Raw genomic sequence first — 19,686 nt, 5'->3', positions numbered from 1 at the left:
GGTCATGAATGCTGGGCTGAGGGGCTTTGCCTTTGAGACACAGGCAAATTGGACGCTTGGGGGAGGAGTTTAAGCAGAAAGATGGTGTGGTTAGAGCTCAAAATTCTCTAGTCCCCTAGTCTAGTCTGTTTCCCATCACTGGCCAGAAACTTAGAGAGTAGGAGAGAAGGGGAAGGGGAGCAGTCCAGCAGCCCTCACAGATGGTCAGCCAGGCCTCCCGACCCCAGCTTGGCCCTCTTCCCCCTACACCAGGTTTAGTCCCCATCCCCGGGCACCCAGACAAACCCTTCTGCCTCCCATGACAAAGAAGCTCATTTGGAGCCTGGGCAAGATTTGCAAACGTCAAACTTGTAATTACAAGGATAAAATCATCTGGTTCCTTTTAAGCAAACCGGTGTATTGATCCCAACACTGAAGAAATGCTATTCTGGGGAAACTTGCTCCTCTCTGCTTTCCTCTCCCTCTGGGATGGCTGAGCTGGTGGGGGAGGGTGGCAAAAGAGCTAAGAAGGGGAAGAACCTCACTGAGGGGAAATTCTTAAGGGCCTAAGGGTGAATTGTATGGCATGTAAATTATATTTCAAAAATTATTTGGGGCTCAGGAAGCTGCCTCATTTAGGCAGACGATACCCTCATCCTGGACTTAAGCCCATCTCCATCCAAAAACTAGAAGCTGTGTGGAGTCAGGCTTTAGGCTCTGTACCTGCCACTAATTCTGCTCCCCATCCCCCACTACTTCCAAGGTTCATTTGTGGCTCCAGATCCTATTTCAGCTTCAAGATGGTACAATATTTCTTCAGTAACTGAAGGGAAACTGTTTCTTTAGGAAAAAAATGCACTCGGGGACCTGGGAGGACCTCACCCCTCTTTGAAGAGAGGCAGATGTGGGTGGCTGCTGACACCAGACCTGGATAAAGCCATCCTGTCTACTGGACCTAGGAGGCAGGATGTCTAGGCCTTTAACTTCCAAGCCAAGGAGGGACAAATAGTTGGGCTCAGGGGACAGGAATGTGTAACCATCAAGGGCAAGAGCCACATCCCGCCACAAGGCCCACAATAGGACCCCTTCATTCAACCTGTTGGGGCCCCTTTGGGAACGTGGTAGGGTGTTCCAGGACAAATGACCCAGCCGCAGCTCTCCATGAGTTCACAGTTCAGTTAAGGAGACAAGCAGGACTTTTGGCATCTCCACCAGCAGACGCCTTAGAGTGGAATGGTTAAGGGCACCAGGCCCTCTGAGCTTCAATTTCCTCATCTGTAGAACAGGGTCAATATTAACTAACTTGCAGTGTTATGGTGGAGTGAACAATGAGGATTTTAGCCCAAATGCTTAGCCATTTCATTATGTCTAATGGCTCAGGGTCTTGTCCATGTCCTATGGTCACTTATTTACCTTTTCAGAGTCTCTGTTTCGTCATCTGTCAGATAGGGACAAGAAGACCTGCCTTAATGGTGGTTGAGTGAATTAACTGACATAATGGGCATAAAAGCCCACAGCTCAGAGCTTCAGTTGTTGCTCGGTGGTATTGTGCATTCTCTGCCCACCCATTCAAGATCAGTCTGCGAGGCCTGCTGGAGCAGCTGCCCACCCAGGAAGGCAGGAGAGAGGAGGCCCTGGGCTGGCTGAATCCTTAGGAAAGAAACGCTCTGAGCAGCAAGGCTTCAGAGGATTCAGCCAGGTTTTAGGGGTAGGGAGGGTGTTTCTAGGCAGTGAACAGGCCCTAGCTGGCTTTTAGCAAACCCTTCCATGGGGTGGTGCCTATTCCAATCCATACCCCAGCTAGACAGAAGCACAGCACTAAATATACCTGACGTGGGTGAAATTTTCCTTCATTTCCTTTAATCTAGTTTTAAAAATAAGTGAAAAAAAATTTTAACAACAACAAAAAGCACACAGAGGTCAGTCGAGGAGATGGCCTCTTTCAGCTTGCGGCTCATTTCCCGTTCATCCTGGCCAGTTGGACGCCAGACAATGGCGAGTGTGGGTTACCCTGTGGCCTGGAGTTGCCAAAGGCTGTCTGTGGTGCTGCTGTTCTGTGTCTGCCTGGCAGGCTTTCCCATCCCTTTCCCTCAGGACATTGTTCTCCACGCCCTTGAGGCCAACAATTAGAGCACTCTGGCCTGCTCTGGTAGTCCAGCTCCCTTGAGCCCACAATGGATTTGTCTCCACCCTGACCTTTTTCTTGTCAACAAAAGTTCATAGTATCTGTCTGGGCATCTAGGCCACTCTGGTGATATTTCAACTTTACTTTAGTCCATATTTCCCAGGGCAGAAACAATTATTGCTAGATTCCAAAGACTAAGATCAGTGGTAGGTCTGTGAGCTCTATCTGGACCCATTGTGGAGGAAGAAAAAGTGCTTTCTTGTGGATCATTTTTTAGAGACAGAAATGAAAAGTTTTACACAAATGTGTAACCTAATAGAATGTGGTGGCATTAAATTGTATCACCCTTTTTACCTACTATAGAAGCCAACAGCAGAAACTCTGCTCCCCTGACCACAGTTCTTGTTGACTGAGGGCAAAGTGACCATCCTCCTCTCATTTAAACAATGGCTGTGTTGTCCTAGTGCCCAAAGGTCTTAGGTGAACTAGGAAGACTTAGGGGAGAGGCAGCAGATGGATGAAAGCTTCTATTCCTTGTGAATGACTTAGTTCTGCCTTGGTAACTTAGGGTGGGGACTGCCTCACTTAACTGCCAACATAAGGTGCAGATATTTTAAGGTTGCTTTTGTCTGTACTTTGTCTGTGCTGATGTGGTGTTTCCCCCTTCAGTTTCACCAGAATCTTTAGGCAGCAAAAATAAAATGGTATCCTTTGCCAGATGTAGCTGATACAAACTGTTCAGTGGGCCAACCGTGTACTCTTACTCCCTTCTTTCGGGAAAACTGCTCTTCCCTTCTTTCAGTCATCAGCTTCTCTCTGAGTCTGCCAATCCCAGGCCCCCAACCCTTGATAGGAGAGCATGTGACAAAAGTTGGCCAACATCATCACATCTGTCTGGACATGGTGGTATGGTAGACGGGAAAGTATGTGACCCAGACTGGGCCAATTTGGGAGATGGAGACTTTAGAGCTGAAGAAGTGGTTGCTCCCATCCTTTGCCAGGAAATGAATGCCACTGAAGAGAGCTTGAGAGAACTAAGCAATGAGAAGTGGAGAAACGAAGAGTCCTTATCTGTGATTTGTTTACTTGAACGAAAACCAACACCTTTTTAGCTTTAAGTTTTTTGTTTGTTGGTTTTCTGTCACTTGCAATTGAAAGACACCTGAGGGAAGGATTCTGAGATAGCTGGAGGCCCAACATAGTGGTTGGTGACATCCATATCTGTGTATATCCTTTCTGTTAGTGTATATATATATATACACACACGCATATATATATATATATATACACACACACACACACATTCACACAGGCTTGATATAGGCCAGGGGAGCATACCCTTGGAAGGAGTTGATTGTATGTTTGCTATGTTTGTTAAAACCACCAACCTACAGGTTTAACTTAAAACTCCCTCCCTGACCTTGGGCAATCAGTCACTAACCGGACCTCAGTTAAAGTGATCAACCAATCTAGTTTGCCAGGGACTGAGTAGTTTCCTGGGACGTGGGACTTCCATTGATAAAACCAGGATAGTCTATCACCCTAGCTCAGTTCCACATCTGTAAAAATGAGACTGGACTGGACAAGAGTGGGAAATTCCGCCAAACCCTGCGTTCAGGCAGACATTGCCAATTGCCCTTGGCACTAATTCCTGTGAGTATAAGTGTATCCTCACAATCCTTTACAATAAGACCAGCTACTGTCAATCAGAATTGGCACCTGTTTGCATCCTTGGACTGAATTTTTGACAAGCTGAGATTTTAAGGATCAGAATTTATTGAGGACCAACTTTGAGTCAAGCTCTGTCATAAATTCTAAGTCAGATTCTCTCCAGCTTGGGCTAAATGACTTCCCTAGAACTTGTGGATCTTGTTTTTTTAGGATTTGATTGCACATTTGGGCAAATATATGGACTGGCATTGGGTTGTATAATAAATTCAGCTTTAGAAACTGAATAAATTCAGTTCTTTAGAAACTTACATTTATTGAGTGCTTATTATATGCTAGAACTACATAAAGGCCATCATGCTAACACTGTGAGCTTGTGAGTGTCTGCCATTTGGAAATACGCAAACTGAGGAGTAGAGGTCCACTGTCTGCCTAAGGGCCCCAGCCAGCAGGCAGGGGAGTTGAATGAGATCCCATTTAAGGCCCTCTCACTCCAATAGCTCCGACTTTTCCACCATGATGCAGATAGTTGGATTCTTTGGTCTCTTTCCTCCTTTAGTCTTCGATGTGCACTGCCTACACCCTTCCCATCCCTCCAAAGACTTAAGTTTCCTCGCGTTCAGGTGACAATTTGGGGTTACTCCGTGCTGCTGAGAGGCCCAAAACTTCCAGGCGGTGGAAAGAAAGGACCTGCACGGTCTGCTCCCTGACTCCAGGAACGGGCAGATCCCCACTAGGAAACTCCATATAAACTGACTCGCGGGCGGGGTTGGGTAAGAGGGCCGCACCGCGCGGCTGGAGGAGGTGGGTTTCGCTGCAGCCTAGCGGCCCCGCTAGCTGACGGGCGGCGCATGCGCGGCGCGGGTCGCGGAGTTGTGAATGGTGCGTTTTGTTTGCCGGAGTTTGGAGCGGGCGGGCGCGCGAGCAGGAGGGGTGGGGCCGACGGGGGCGGGGCGGGCGGGCTAGCGAGGTGGGCGGCGAGAGGAAGTGGCGGCGGCGGCCGGGGGTGGCGAGTGCTGGGTCAGCGCGGGCGGTAGGCAACGGCTGAGGCGGTGGCGGCGGCGGCGGCGGCGTGGGCTGGGCTCGAGCGGGCAGCGACACCTCAGACTCCTGGGAGCAGGAGCCTACGCGGGCGGGCGCTGGAAACAAAGGGAAGCGAGAGTCAGGGCGCCGCGGGTGGGCGGTCAGTCGGTCAGCGCGGAGCCGGCCAGCGGGTGCCCGCGGGAGCCCGGAGCCCGGCCGGCCGGCTCGGCCTCAGGGCGGGAAGATGCCGCGCGTCGTGCCCGACCAGAGAAGCAAGTTCGAGAACGAGGAGTTCTTCAGGAAGCTAAGCCGCGAGTGTGAGGTGAGGCGGGCGGGTGGCGCGGAGGCCGCGGCGCGCCCCGAGTGGGCCCGGGCGGAGAAAAGTTTGGGCGGCGCGGCCCCCGGGAGCCCCGTGTCGGCGCGCGGGCAAGGGGCAATCTCGCTCTGGCAGCTGTCTGCCCGCAGACTCTGCTTGCCCTTATCGGCGCCGCGCGGGCCGGGCGGCGTCGCGGATTTGGCTTCTGATTTCGGGCTGTCTCTGCCTTGCAGATTAAGTACACGGGCTTCAGGGACCGGCCCCACGAGGAGCGCCAGGCGCGCTTCCAGAACGCCTGCCGGGACGGCCGCTCGGAAATAGTAAGTCGGCGGGGCCGGGACGCTGGGGGCCCGGGGCACGGGGGAGCGACGCGTGCGCTGATCACTTGTTGCGCGGGGGCCGCCGCGGCCCAGGTCGGTTCCGGACGGCGCCGCGGACGCCGCGGCTCCCGGAACTGAGCGGGCGCCGTCTCACTTCCTACTCGGGATTCAAAATGCGAAACTAGACACTGGCGGGCAGCGTCCTCGCGGGGAAATGCTTCCCTGTAGCCCTCTACGAGTGAATGATGTTTCCCAGACAAGACTCGGCAAACACTTTGCCGCGAGTGGAACTCAAAGCGGAGCCCACCAAAACAAGGAAAGGTCGTTGTATAGTCTGTGACACCGATTAAAGATTAAAGGGTCGGAGTATTAGTAAGAAGAAAACTCACTCGGAAGAAGAATCGAGCTTCGTTCAAGGTTCTGACTCTTGGACGATTGTCTCTTAGACGCTAGATTTTTCGTAAATCTAAATGAGAAGCTGTCTCACTTTCGGTAGGGCTGAGACTAAATCTGAGAGCAAATCCAAAATTACCTGTTGTTCTAATGGGGAGGGAGGGGAGAAGCCCTTAAGAACGTACCATCTTTTTTTCTTAGAATGTTAGGCCTCAGGAGAATCAGAAGGAAACCATTGTAGGTTTTTTTTTCTTCCTAACCTAAAAAATGTCCCGTTTAAGGCCTGCAGTCCCTAAAGAATTGCATGGACTTGCAATCCACGGTTTATCTGAGGCGGTAGATATGGTGCTTCACCTCCACCAAACCTTATGTTGAAAAAAATTAAAGTGGCCTAGTTCTTGTCATTTCTTTTTGGTTTGTCCTATTGAAAGTGCTAATGATGAGGCCACAAGTGGAAAGGAAAAAAACTAAAGAAAAGAGGTTGAGTATTAATAAAAAAAAAAAAGTTGAAGCTCTGTATTATGGAATTGATTATCTACTGCGTGACTTGGGCCATTGCATCTGCAGGCTTTTGAAGCTAGAGGCTCAGTTTGAATTTAGGTTAACAATAGGAAGACATATTGGAACATTTACTTTCCCCACCCCCTTGTACAGTAGAGAATCTTTTTATTGAGATACGTCACATACCTCACGTTTCATCACTGAAATCAAATTTATTTTTAAAGAATATTTTAATATTTAAAATGAATACTTCTTAGAATTGTATTACAGGTAGTAAGAAGATACTGACCAGATCTATTAGGAGCTCTAGAATATTTTGTCATTATTGCACATTATGAAAAGAAATCTCCAGCTTTTAGCCCACTTTCAGTTTCTTGAGTAGTTGTAATAGTTATATGATTCAAACATATTGAACAAATAACTTTCTGGGTTTGGCACTGAGTACGAGAAGAATCATTTATTAGTTGGTTCAATGATTATATCATCCTTTGTCTGGGCTTCCTTTTGCAAAAGGTGGATGATATACCTCACCAATGAATTTCTTGGAGGTAATTGATATAAGTATAAAAGATGAGATAAAAAGTGCTATCATAATTTTTTAAAGCTGAAGTTTTTTTGAAAAACCTAGTGAAACATAGCTAATAGGATGTTTTCTGTGATATCAAACTTTACTGCATGTAATTATGAATTTAAAGTATAATTTAACTCAGTATATTTGAATTACTATGTTATGATATAAATTTAATATTATAGCAGTATTATAAGTTGCTTGTATTTGTCATAAATTTCTCTTCAGGGATAAATCAGATGTTCTAATTGTAGGCTTTCCCCTCTTCCAAATATCTGATCCTACAAATTTTTATACGTTCTTCATTTCTGACAGGTATTAAAGGTTAAAGAAGGTAGATTGAAATCTGTGTAAGAATTGTAATTAAGACAGCACATCTTAATTTGTTGAATAATGTAGCTATTTGTATTGGAAAGGAATTTCACATTTCCCTTACTTTCTAGTCCCCCACCCCCCGTAATTCAAGGTTACCCACGTTTAAATTAAGGGATTTCTAGCTCCTAGAGGATGGAGACCATGTTATTTCTATTTATACCCACTCTGTACAGGTTTTGCAGTGTCTTGCATCATGAGTACTTGATTATTTGAACTTAGATGTTATTTAATTTAAGGCCCAAAATTTATCTTATGTCTTATAAACAGACTGTGGCTTTTATTTAGTTGGTTGTGGAAAATAGATGTGGAAAAGGCTTTATGTTGCATCTATTTTGATAGCAGTGACATATGACAAAAATATACATAGTTCCCCAAACTATTCCCAACCCTTTTTTCCCCTTTTATTCTTTTTATTTTGAATATCTCCTTGTCAGTGAAGTTAATGAAGAATTTATTTTGTATTTGGATGTGAAACAGTGTAAGGGCTGTGATGCTTATCTCTTTTTAGCTATAAAACTTAGCCAAACTCCACATCATAGCATGAAATAAAAGTGATTATGGATGAAGGATAGAATCTATTTGGTAAAATCTGATTTATCCCATCCCTTATATAAATTCTTATTGTAGTAAGAAAGTTAGAGATATCTTCAACACAAATGATTAATAAAAGGAAAAAAAACTTAGGTATGGTGACTCTGAAAGCAGAAAAATCTGTGTACTTTTAATACTGAAGATGGAGGAATAAAAGGTATGTTGGATTGGCACAGGTGTGCTGTTTTACAATTTACGAAACCTATAAAATGTGGTTGGGACATCCTGGAAATCCTGCATACAGACATTTACACCAGTGTGGCATTTTTATGTTTTCAAACAGAATTTTCCCAACATCTTTGTATTTGTGGATATTCCATTAAAGGAAAGAGTTTTGTGGTCCAATAAATTTGGGAAATGCTATTCTAGAATGATCTGTTTTTACCTCTTCTGTCTCAGAGAGAGGGATGTTGATGAGGTAACGGGCATGAAGTGATGAAGCAGGAAATCTCTTCTGAGGTTGGCCTTGGGACAGGAGGTGAGGTAATAAAAGCTGCAGAATGTCTTTACTTAGCACAGAGCTGATTTGGGTTACATTGGTGGTGGAAGAATCTGTTACTAGGTGAACACTGAAGAAACCTGTGTAGGGGATTTTGACAGGATATTCATTCATGGGCAGAATCTCTTATCTGCCACCACTCTGCTCTGAGTATTTCATTATCTCTGGCTGAAAAATCTGTCTTACCTAGGTCAAAATTATTTCTCATTGAGCGGAGGGTATAGCTCAAGTGGTAGAGTGCCTTCTCAGCATGTATGAGGTCCTGGGTTCAATCCCCAGTACCTCCATTAAAAAAAAAATTTAAATAGACCTAATTACCTCCCCCCCAAAACAAAACAAAACAAAACAAAAACCTAAAAAGAAAAACTATAAAAAATTATTTCTCACTGTATTAGCAAATACATGTATGTAGCATTTTCTTGAAACTCTGCTAAGCAGTTTACAAATTACTGGAAACTGAGGTTCAAAGTTAAGTAAGTCACACAGCCTAGGGGCAGTTTGCCTCCTAGTGTCTGCTTTTCATTTGATCTATTATTAGTTCACTTCATTCACTTCACATGATTGTTTTTGAAACTGATGCTAATAGTGGGCAAAGATTTTTCTTAAGATTAATATGTAATATTGATGTTTCTTCAGTCTCCATTCATACAAAATACCACAAGAAAAGGTATCCCAGTTGACTAAGGAAATGCCGTTGAAGATGTCCGTAGAGACTTAGCAGTTAGGTTGACAGTTGTACCTATAGTACCAATCATGTAAATAGGAAGTACTATAGTTTTTATGTCTAAAGAATCTAAGCTGTTAGTCATCAGGGGAACTAATGGATAGCTGAATCAGCTAATGCTTTAAACCAGTTGCCCAAAATGTGAACCTCTTTCTTTCAGATGAAGACTCTATGCTTGAAAACAAATTATGCTTTAGACCCTTAATTAGTAAAATAAAACAAAAAGTTCTCTGATTTCAACAAAGAAGAGCTTACAAATATTTAGATGATGAAAGTATGTTTTGTTTTTGTTTTTGTTTTTGTTTTTCAAAATGCTTTTTACTTATTTATTTCTTTCAGATTTTCCTGGGGAGGAAGGACAGTGTTATTTCCATTTTTCACTTAGGGGAAATAGTTAAATTGCTCAGGGCCTACACAGAATGACACTTTATCCGAAATGGTTTTAGAGCTGTGCCATCCAAATCTTTTATAAGTATTAGATAAGTACTCTTTTGTTATCGTCAGATCCAGTTCTCCAAAAGTCAAATTTTAGAAAATGCTTATTTTTTTAATCATCCACGGTTTTAGAGAGATGAGAAGTCATGACACATCACAAGCTAATGCATGGTTTATCAGAGGAGAGACAGTCCCAAGTGCCTTTTTAACATGGCCTTTGGAGGATTGTGTTTCCTTGAGCAAAAGAAATCAAGAAAAATTAAAATGTCTCATTTACACAACTTTTAAATTGTGGTATGCTTAAAAATTCAAGATGTTTAGCTCTTCAGTGATTTTCACATTTAAAAATACAAGTTTTAAAATTCAGTAATGGTGGCTTCTGGTTAGACATTAGCAGTGCGTGATACTAACGTCAGCAAAAAATGACCTGAAAGAAAGTATTGATTCATGTCTGATTTTATATTTAAGCAGCCAATGGCAAATGTCTTCAAAATGGAATCAGATGTTTGTAACTTAATACTTAAGAAAAATGATGAGTGCATGTTTTTTGCTTTTAAGTAATCTCAGTGCTGCCTGGCTTAAGACAGAAACTGATGTAAAAATAAATGACTGCCTGCATAATTTATGTAATGTCTTGCTCCTGATCCTGTTTGTATTGATTTTTCTAAAAGGCTTTTGTGGCCACAGGAACCAATCTGTCTCTCCAGTTTTTTCCGGCCAGCTGGCAGGGAGAACAGCGACAAACACCTAGCCGGGAGTATGTGGACTTAGAAAGAGAAGCAGGCAAGGTAGGAAGCATTTCTTTGCAATTTGAAATACTGTGGATTATTTCATTATTAGAGATTATCTGTTAATTTACATTTTAATAAAGAGATCACAGGTCTGATTATACAGGCATATGTTTAGATTTGTTTTCATTCCATATTGTCAAGATATAATGCAGTTTTTAAAAATCAGTCAAATTTTTTATATCATTTCATTACTAATTTCATATATATAACATTCACCATAGAAAGTTCTAGCCATTAAGGAGTAGTGTGCTTTCTTACATGTAACTTTCAAAACTTAATTCCTTTAAAAGTGTTGACAAGAAATTTTTTGTTTTACTAAAGTGTGTGTGACTATAGTGTAAAAAAAAAATGAAATTTAGAGAAAAATGGGGAAATGCTCTGTAGGCTTAAAATTTAATATTTAGAAATAATTCATGGGTAACTTTCTACTTCTGTTAACATAGCAAATTTAATTTTGAGAAAAATGTGAAAACATTAACTTGGAAATAACTTTTTTGTTTTGAGGAGAAGCTTCTGGGAAAACAAATAAATGTCTTAAAATTTTTATATTGAAAGTTTAGGTCAAAGATATGAAAGATGTAGGTGAAGATGTTTAAGCTGAGAGCCCTATTAAAATCTAAGTTAAATGTATTATGATTTTGGTGAAATGTTAATGAATAATGTCTTAGATTGGTTCATCCTTTAATGTAGAAATGGACTTCTTGAAGTAAAATATTTAAAGGAAAAAAATGTTTTGACCTCATGTTAACACTCTGTGTTTCTCCTGTTTCCTTTGCAGTGTGTTTCCATACCTGTTTTTATTAACTTACTGAATTACTTGTCTAAATGTTGTGACTAGCATAACCTATGACTTTATTTGCAAAACATAAGAAATATCTAAATATTAACCTTTGAGGAACTTAAGATTTTTGTTTTGGGCTGTATTAGGAAAAGGATTTTTGTGTATATATACAATGAAGAGTTTTTGTTTCCTTTAATTGTATGACATAAGGTTTGATCTTTTGTGGGTGACAAACCAGCTGATCTTTTGGAGAGGGAAAACAGATTACAGAATTTAAAAATGAATAATAAGTAAGTAATTTGCTTTTTTATGTATCAGCTTGTTTGCTTGGAAGAATAAAAGCAAATGTTCAAGATTTTACTATTTGGTAATTCTTATATATAAAGGAGAAGTTGGGAAGTCCTTGTAGGATTATTGCTTTTTTATCTGTTTGGTGCATGAATATGTAACTAAATGAAGAAATTATTTTTTTCCTCATCACTTCCTTAAAGTTTGTTTAACGTGGTGGCACAGATAATAAAGACATAAATCAAAAAAATTCCTTTCCTCTCAACTTTTATGCTTAACTATTTTAGGACTTCAAGATTGACATCTCAGTGTTACTGAAATCTTCTAGTATTTAGTAACTAGTAGATGGGTGTTAACTCCACTAGAAAGTTCATTGAATTAATTTAATGGTGTCTGTTCACTGAAGACTACGTTATTTTCAGACTTAAACCATTGAGATATTTTCAGCTATATGATCGATAAAAACAAAAATATTGTGTAACTTAGTCTAGAATTTAGAGGATATATTTTCAAATATATCAACAAAAGCAATAGACCTGATGCAAGAAATCAAGAGACTTATATTTTATTATTTGTTTTATAAGTTTTTCCTGTAAAGGCCCAGATAGTAAATATTTCCAGTTTTGCAGGCATATGGTCTCTTGCAGCTACTCAAGTCGGCTGTTACAATGTGAAAGGAACCATAGACAGTGTATAAACAAATGAACATGGCTGTCTTCCAAGGATGTTAATGCTGACAGAAATCTGTATCTTTTCCTTAGATTTAAATCTGTAAATGTTTATGTATAGATGTGTATTTCTCAAATATAGTTTTCTCAACACTTAGAGAATCTAGAAAAAAAGTTTTTAATGGGGGGAAAAAACCTGCTAGTATATTGCTCTATACCACCAGGAAAAGTATGCCAGTGAATTTAGAGAAAATATACTGACCTGTGTTTTCTCATCCACAGAGCTCAGGCTTTGAGGTCTCTTATTTCCCTTCCTCCTTTTCTATAATGTTTTTCTGATAACCGTTAGCATTTATATCTGTCCCCATAGGACTAGGACTAGAAGCAAAGTAAATGGAAGGAATTTCTGTAAATATTAATTATTTGCCTCTGCTCCTTATATTGGATCCCAAATCATTGTCCTCTACATACTGTCAGCCTAGTTACCTCCTGAAGCAGCTTAATTCTCTTCCCATTCATACCCAGCTTTGAGAATATGAGTGGTTAAGCCTTTGGAGTTAGGTGTAAGTGCTTCATATACTGCTTCATTTACTGCTGTGTAACTTTGGACAAGTTATTTAATCTTTATGGTGCTCAATTATAAAACGAGATTGGTGCATACCTCCCAGGGTTGCCCTAGTGATTAAACAAAATAGTGTATTTAAAGTGCTTAGCTGAGTACCTGACACAATTACTCAAAAATTCATTCATTCAGAAGGTCTTTGTGGAACACTTACTCTATGTATTGAGTGAACACTGTCTTAGGCACTTAAGATACATCAGTGAAAAAGATCCTGCCCTAGAAGTTGTTTTGTAGAAGGAATGGAGGAGTAGACAATATGCATAGTAAGTTATGAAATACGTTACAAAGTGGTAAGTGCTCTGGGAAAAAAAGGGAAAATAGAGTAAAATAAAGGTGATCAATGAGTGGGAATGTTTGCAATTTTATTTTTATTTATTTTTTAAATTTTTATTTATTAAATGTTTGCAGTTTTAAATAGGATAGTCTGGGTAAGGAAGGTCATGTTTAAGCAGAGACCTGAAGGTGGTTAGGGAATGATAAGCCATGCAGGTATGTGGGGGAAAGATGTTCCAGACAGAGAAGGCAGCCTTGTAAAGGCCCTAGAGTGGGAACATGCATAGTATGTTTGATAAACAGCAAGCGGACTGTGTGTGGCTGAAGCAGACTGAACGAGGAGGAGTAGTAGGAGATGGGTTTAAGGAGATAGCAGGGAGCCAGTTTATGTGACCATGGGAGGCCATTATATCAACCCAGACTTATTCTGAGTAAAATGGAAAGTAGTTTCGGCTTTTTGAGCAGATGAATGATATGATCTGCCTTAGATTTTGAATGAAAAAAGATCACTCTAGCTGCTGGGTTAATAATAGGTTTAGGGGGCAAGAGTAAAGCAGGGAGACCAGTTGGGCTATTACAGTAATCTTGGTGAGAGACTATGGTTGTAGCAGTGGAAGTGATGAGAAGTAGTCATAGTCTGGGTACATTCTGAGATAGAGCCAACAGGATTTGCTTGTGGATTCATTGTAGAGTGTGAGAGTCAAGATACCGACTCCCAACTTTTTTGGTTAGAGCAACTGGAAGTATGGGATTGTTGTCATCTGAGACAGGAAAATCTATGGGTGGAACAATTTTGAGGAGCAGTTTAGTACATGTGAGTTTGTGGTGGAAGCTTGTTGCAGCTTGCATTATATCACCACCCACCCATAACTTATTAAGTGTATGCACTACTTTTTTGTAAGTAACCCTTTGTTGTTTATCTCAAGTTCAGTGGCTTAAAAAAAAATCAACTCTAGTTTATGTACCAAAAATGCACCCATTTTAAGTGTATAATTTGAGTTTTAACAAATGTATGTACCCATGAAAACACCACCCACAATCCAGATAATGTTTCAGTTACCCCCAAAAGTTCCTTTGTACCTTTTTACAGGAATCAGAGTGGCTTGACTGAATGGTTCTGACTCAAAGTCTCCCATGAGATTGCAGTCAAGCTATTGGGGCTGTCCAGTCTATGAGGGCTTGACTGGAGCTAAAGGATCCCCTTCCAAGCTTACTCAGATGACTTTTGGTAGGTGACTTCAGTTTCTAGTTCTGTGTTTTCTCCATGGAGAGAAAAAGAATGAAGTCATCCTGGTTTTTATGACCTGTTCTCCAATCACTTGTGTCTTAATTATGTTCATTAGAAGGAAGTCACTAAGTCTAACCCACACTCAGCAGGGATGAGGTGGTTTATTCATACACATGGGAGGAAGCTGGGATCATTGGGGCCATTTTGGAGGCTGGCTGCCACAATATTCATTTACATTTAGTGAATTCAGAAAAAACTAGAATGGTAATGGGAAACAGAAGCTCCATATTCTGTTTGATTTGAAATATGGCTTTAAGATCTAAGAAAATGGGCTTAGCAAAATCAGTCCTTTTGTTCATTCTTTCTGCCTTTGTGTCTGTAGGAATATTTTCAAACTGAAGATCTTCAATTAGGAAGGCCTGTTAACAGATAACTGACCATCAAGTCAGAGCACCCAGTTTTATAATCTATCAAATATATTTGAAACTTTTCACCCAGCTATCTAGTGAGCTGTCTACATTGATAATAACGATCTTTCTCAGAAAAGTGTAAAATAAACAGTGCAGTGGAAAGATCTCTAGGTATGAGTTAAGACAATTATAGCTGTTTTCCTTATCTGTAAATGGGAATCAGGATATCTGCCCAATTCATATACTTCAGGTGAAGATTAAATGAGATACAAGAATATGTGAAAATGCCTTCTAAATTGTAAAGCCCTATCCAGAGGTAGGCTATTTGATGGGTTTGTAGGGTGAGATTACAGATAACCGTGGAGTTTCAGTGCTATAGGGTGCCTTCAAGTCAGCTTCACTTCAGGTAGCTGTACAATGTTAAGAAGACTACATCTTTCCCAAATGGTACATTCTGGTATTTTATAAACGTAGGCAGTCAAAATGTTCTTAATTCTTCCTTAATTTAAACTACTTTCCTCTGATTTAGCTGTTAGAAGGCAAGGAAGGCAACAAATAAGAATTTAAATCGTTCCTATGTTAAACTTTTATAGACCATGCAACTCCCAATCTCTGATCTTTCCTCTTAGGACCTATTTCAAATTTTTATTTCAAACAAATGCAAATGATTATAGCTGACCATAAGTTAATAGTCTTGAGTGGTCAGATTAATTGCACGCATTCTGTATTTTTCTTAAGCCTCCTTAGGTTTTTGAATTAGTGGCTATTTGTGCTTAATACATGATCCTAGTTTGTGAGCATAAAGATAACAGTTGTGAAAATATTTTATAAGCTGAAAAAAATGAACTTTATGGTGCTATTGTTTGTTTACCATTTTTCCTATGGAAGTTGAATGTACTATATAGTCTTATCTAGATATATCTAGAATATACTACCTGGTCCCAGAAAAAGAGATTCAACTTTTTTTATGGTTGTGTTCCTATTTATAACTTATGATTTTAATTGATAGTCAAATAACAGTAGTAGACATTGGGAGTTGTTATAAAGTGTATTTCATTATAATAGTTACTTTTAAAACTTTTGATAAGTCATTTGTTTTACTTTTTTTCTTTCTGAACTTTTATATTTAAAAATCTTTTATCATTCATTTTCATCAGCATAAAATAGCAAAGCAAAATTTAACAGCATTTGATTTAATCAATGAGGACAGACTCTTGTTTTACATGTCTTCTCCAAAGGTCTGTGACTGCTTCTTTTGGAGTGTTTTGCTTACTTTCTTGCAGGATCTTTGTCCCAAAATAAATATTGTGTCTGTTTATATACCATTCATAATTTGGCAGTGTTTAGAGCACTCCTTGATGTTAGCCTTGAGAAATCTCTCTTTAGGCTCAGCAGCAAGTTACTTCTTGAGACTTAAACAACCCAGTCACTCCAAATAAAAGATACCTGTGGTAACCCTTCAAAATGTGATTTTCCCCAAGAGAAATTGAGGCAACTTTATGACTAACTTGTCAGTCAAATCTAGACTTTATTTTGATTCAATTAAAATCTAGACTTTAAGTATTTTGAAGTATATTTTATAGCATTTAGTTATCAATGATTTCATGTATTAAAATAAGTAATCTGGGTTTTTTAAAATATGTTTTAAGTATACTATATGTTAATAATCAAATCATAAAATTTAGAACTAGAAGCCTTATTGCTTATATTTTTAAAGAAAAGGTTTTATTTCAATAAATTTTCAAGCCAAGGAGAGTTGACTAACTTCCTGAGTAAGTAATGTTCAAAAATTAGGATGTCATAGTACCTTCTAATTAGAGTTACATTAATTTGCATATGTGGTAAATGTATCTCTGAAGTATTTGTAGATAATGTACTCTATTTTTCCCTTCTCTTTTTTCTTCCAGTTTTACTGAGATATAATTGACATACAGCACCGATCTTTTCCCCTTTTCTTGAACTGCATTATTTGCCTGGATTTACCTTTTAGTGTAAAGATAAAATTTCATTCTGGCCATACCTTAATTATATATTCCAAGGTAGAGAAGATAATGTCTGAGAAAAACATCCTTAATTCTCCCCTTTTTTGCTTCTGTTTCCTACCCCAGGATTTATTGAGTGATTAATTCAAACCTACAAGGATAAAGAAATGTTATCAACCAAAGAAGTTAAGTTTTGAGTAGGGCTGCTTTATTCTAGTTTTACTGCTTTCTATTTTCTCTCATAATTGATTTTTTTTCAATTGTCATTATTGAGATGTAATTTATATACAACAAAACTTACCTGTTTTGGGTGTACAATTCAGTGACAAATGTGTACAGTCAGTGGTATAACCACTACCACTATAAAGATACAGAATATATCTATAACCTCAGAAATTAAATTAAAATTCCCTCATGCCCCTTTGTAGCCAGTCCTCCCACCCCCTGGTCCAGGCAACCACTGTCTGCTTTCTATTACTACTATTTTGCCTTTTCTAGAATTTCATATGAATGGTGTCATACAATATGTAGTTTTTTTGTGTCTAGGTGTTACTTAGCAACATGCTTTTGAAATTCATCCATGTTATCCGTTAATTTTTATTACGGAGTAGTATTCCATTTTGTGGATATGCCACATTTTGTTTATCCATTTACCAGTTGGTAGGCATTGTTTTGGCTATTACGAGAATTGCTGCGTTGGACATTTATATGCAAGTCTTTTATGTGGACATTTGTTTTCATTTCTCTTGGGTAGATATGTAGGACAGAAATTGCTGGGTTTTTTTCATGAGTATAAATTTTATGTTTTTTTGTATTATGTATTTTTATGTATTAAATACAAGTTCTTTATCAGATATTTTGCAATTGAGGTTTTATTATGAGTCACATTAATAGTGGTAGCATTGACTGCATATGAAACATTGAGTTAGAAAATACAAATACAGATTCTGTCAAACTGCTATAATATAGATGTAATTTTGGACTCCTGTTGTGCCTCTCAACTCTTCCTCATTTATAAATTTTAATGCTGTTTGGCTCATAAAATTGATAATTTTGAAATTAATGTTAATTCCGTCAAGATCTTGATGTATTTTTGATTTTTTGAGCTTGTTTTTTTTTATTTTGTTTTGTTTCATTTATTATGGTAAAATACACATAACATAAAATTTACCATTTGAACTGTTTTTAACTGTACAGTTCAGTATTGTTAAGTATATCCAAATTGTTATGTAACCATCACCACCATCCATCTCCAAAACTTTTATCATCTTCCTTAAACTAAAGCTCTGTACCCACTAGACATAACTTTCCATTCTCCTCTGCCCCCAGCCCCTGGCAACTGCCATTCTACTGTCTGTCTCTGTGTATTTGATTACTCTGGGTACCTCATGCAAGTGGAATCATATGGTATTTGTCCTGTTGTGACTGATTTATTCCACTTAGCATAATGTCTTTTAAGGTTCATACATGTATCAATGTAATGTTTTTATTTTATTTACTTTTTAAAGAAAATTTTTGGAGGGGGGAGGTAGTTAGGTTTGTTTGTTTGTTTGTTTGTTTGTTTATTATTTATTTTTCTAATGGAGGTACTGGAGATTGAATCCAGGACCTTGTGCATGCTAAGCATACACTCTATCACTGAGCTATACCCCCTCAATGTAGTATTTTAAAATAACTTTTTTCCTGACAAAAGAAATAAGGAAAATTTGGAAAATAAACTTTTAGAAAAGGTACCAAAATCTTTCATTACTGCCTCTTAGAAAACCATTGTTAATATTTTACTATATTGTCGTTCTTTTTTTTTTATTATCATTCTTAGTGACATACACATTTTTCTGTATATATTTAAATTTTAAAATAAAAAAGTATTCTATTTGAAATAGCATTTACTTTTTATCTTATCTTTGAATTTTCTCCACATCTTGTTAATAATTATTGGATTTTTTTTAGCTGACATTTAAAAAATCTGTATCTTTCTGATCTTACTGTTATTAACCATCAAAGAAAGAAGCAACAGAATGATTATCAATGTTAATTTTTAGAATAAAAAGATGATAAAATGGACATGAATGTACTTAACAAGCACACATGCAATGTTCATCCATCTAGGAAACCTTTGCAAATAAATCTAGGAAACAGTAGTCAGTCATACTGTACACATGGCAATCTTTTTTTCTCCTACATGAAAAATCTTTTTTTCTCCTGCAGTAAACTTTGGGCATTCTAGTGTAGGCATTTGGAAGGGCAGAAAACATTTATTAACTACCTCTGAATATGTGGGACTCCTTTGCTACTGTGTACTTTTATTTCCTCATTTAAGAATTATAATAATAGCAAATAGTTCTGTAGCACAGGCTATGTGCCACTGCAATGTTTTAGTTGATACATAGATAACATAGACATACTTTTATGATCTCCATTTTATTGTAAGGGAGCATTTGTAAATTTTAATGCTATTTAGCTTGAGCAGGCTCAGAGACTTTCTTTCATATCACTTCTTTGATACTTAGTTTTCTACAGATTGAAAGCCATAGACTAGCTGTGTTCTTCATGTTATACACAATGATTTGGTAGGGAGTTTAATCATTGTTACCTTCTTTTATGAAAGTATACAATGTAAATAGCTGAAAATTATTATCTACTGTGAGCTTTATAGTTTAGGCTGGGCCTTCTCAAATTAATGTGTATCTAGGAGTCAAGAATTTTAAATAACACATAAAATGTGCCTTTTGGCAGTATAACTGTGCATTTAGGACTGATGCTTTCCTGTGCTGTACTATGTGTCCTAAGAAGGAAAGGGCCAAGTCTGGGAATGGTTGGTAAGTTGTTCTTATGGGCAAAAACCCTTTTTCTATGTATATAATCAATACTGAACCCTTTTGTGTTTTAAAACATCAGATGTAAAGGTAGATTAATCTTCAGATTAAAACAAAAGAGTAGCCTAGGAACATGGAGAATTTAGATGTTTTCCAATAAATAATATATTCTGCCCATATTAAATGATAATTTCTTATAAGTGGCCTCCTTGCAGAATATTGTTATAAATAATGGCCCTTTGGGAGAACCCTCTAAATTTTTTGAGGTATTGCTTATTTCTGGCTTGCCATCATTTTGCTCTCCAGAACA

At 38.7% G+C, this 19,686-nt stretch overlaps 1 protein-coding gene across 3 annotated transcripts in view; it reads left to right on the top strand.

Annotated features, from left to right (window-relative positions):
- The first annotated feature begins 4,741 nt into the window (after positions 1-4,741).
- The window catches only part of CBFB (core-binding factor subunit beta), a 47,390-nt gene continuing 32,445 nt past the window's right edge, over positions 4,742-19,686 (top strand). The window contains exons 1-3 of one of the 3 annotated variants that reach the window (XM_074370617.1): positions 4,742-5,117; positions 5,345-5,431; positions 10,189-10,305. In XM_074370617.1, coding sequence (XP_074226718.1) covers positions 5,040-5,117; positions 5,345-5,431; positions 10,189-10,305 — 282 coding nt within the window. In that variant the 5' untranslated portion in view covers positions 4,742-5,039. The remainder of the gene's footprint in view (positions 5,118-5,344; positions 5,432-10,188; positions 10,306-19,686) is intronic. The other 2 variants (XM_074370618.1, XM_074370619.1) reach the window with 2 other exon arrangements.

Source organism: Camelus bactrianus, chromosome 9 (genome assembly GCF_048773025.1).
Source record: "Camelus bactrianus isolate YW-2024 breed Bactrian camel chromosome 9, ASM4877302v1, whole genome shotgun sequence".
Taxonomy (NCBI): Eukaryota; Metazoa; Chordata; class Mammalia; order Artiodactyla; family Camelidae; genus Camelus; species Camelus bactrianus.
This window is presented reverse-complemented; position numbering and strand designations above follow the sequence as displayed.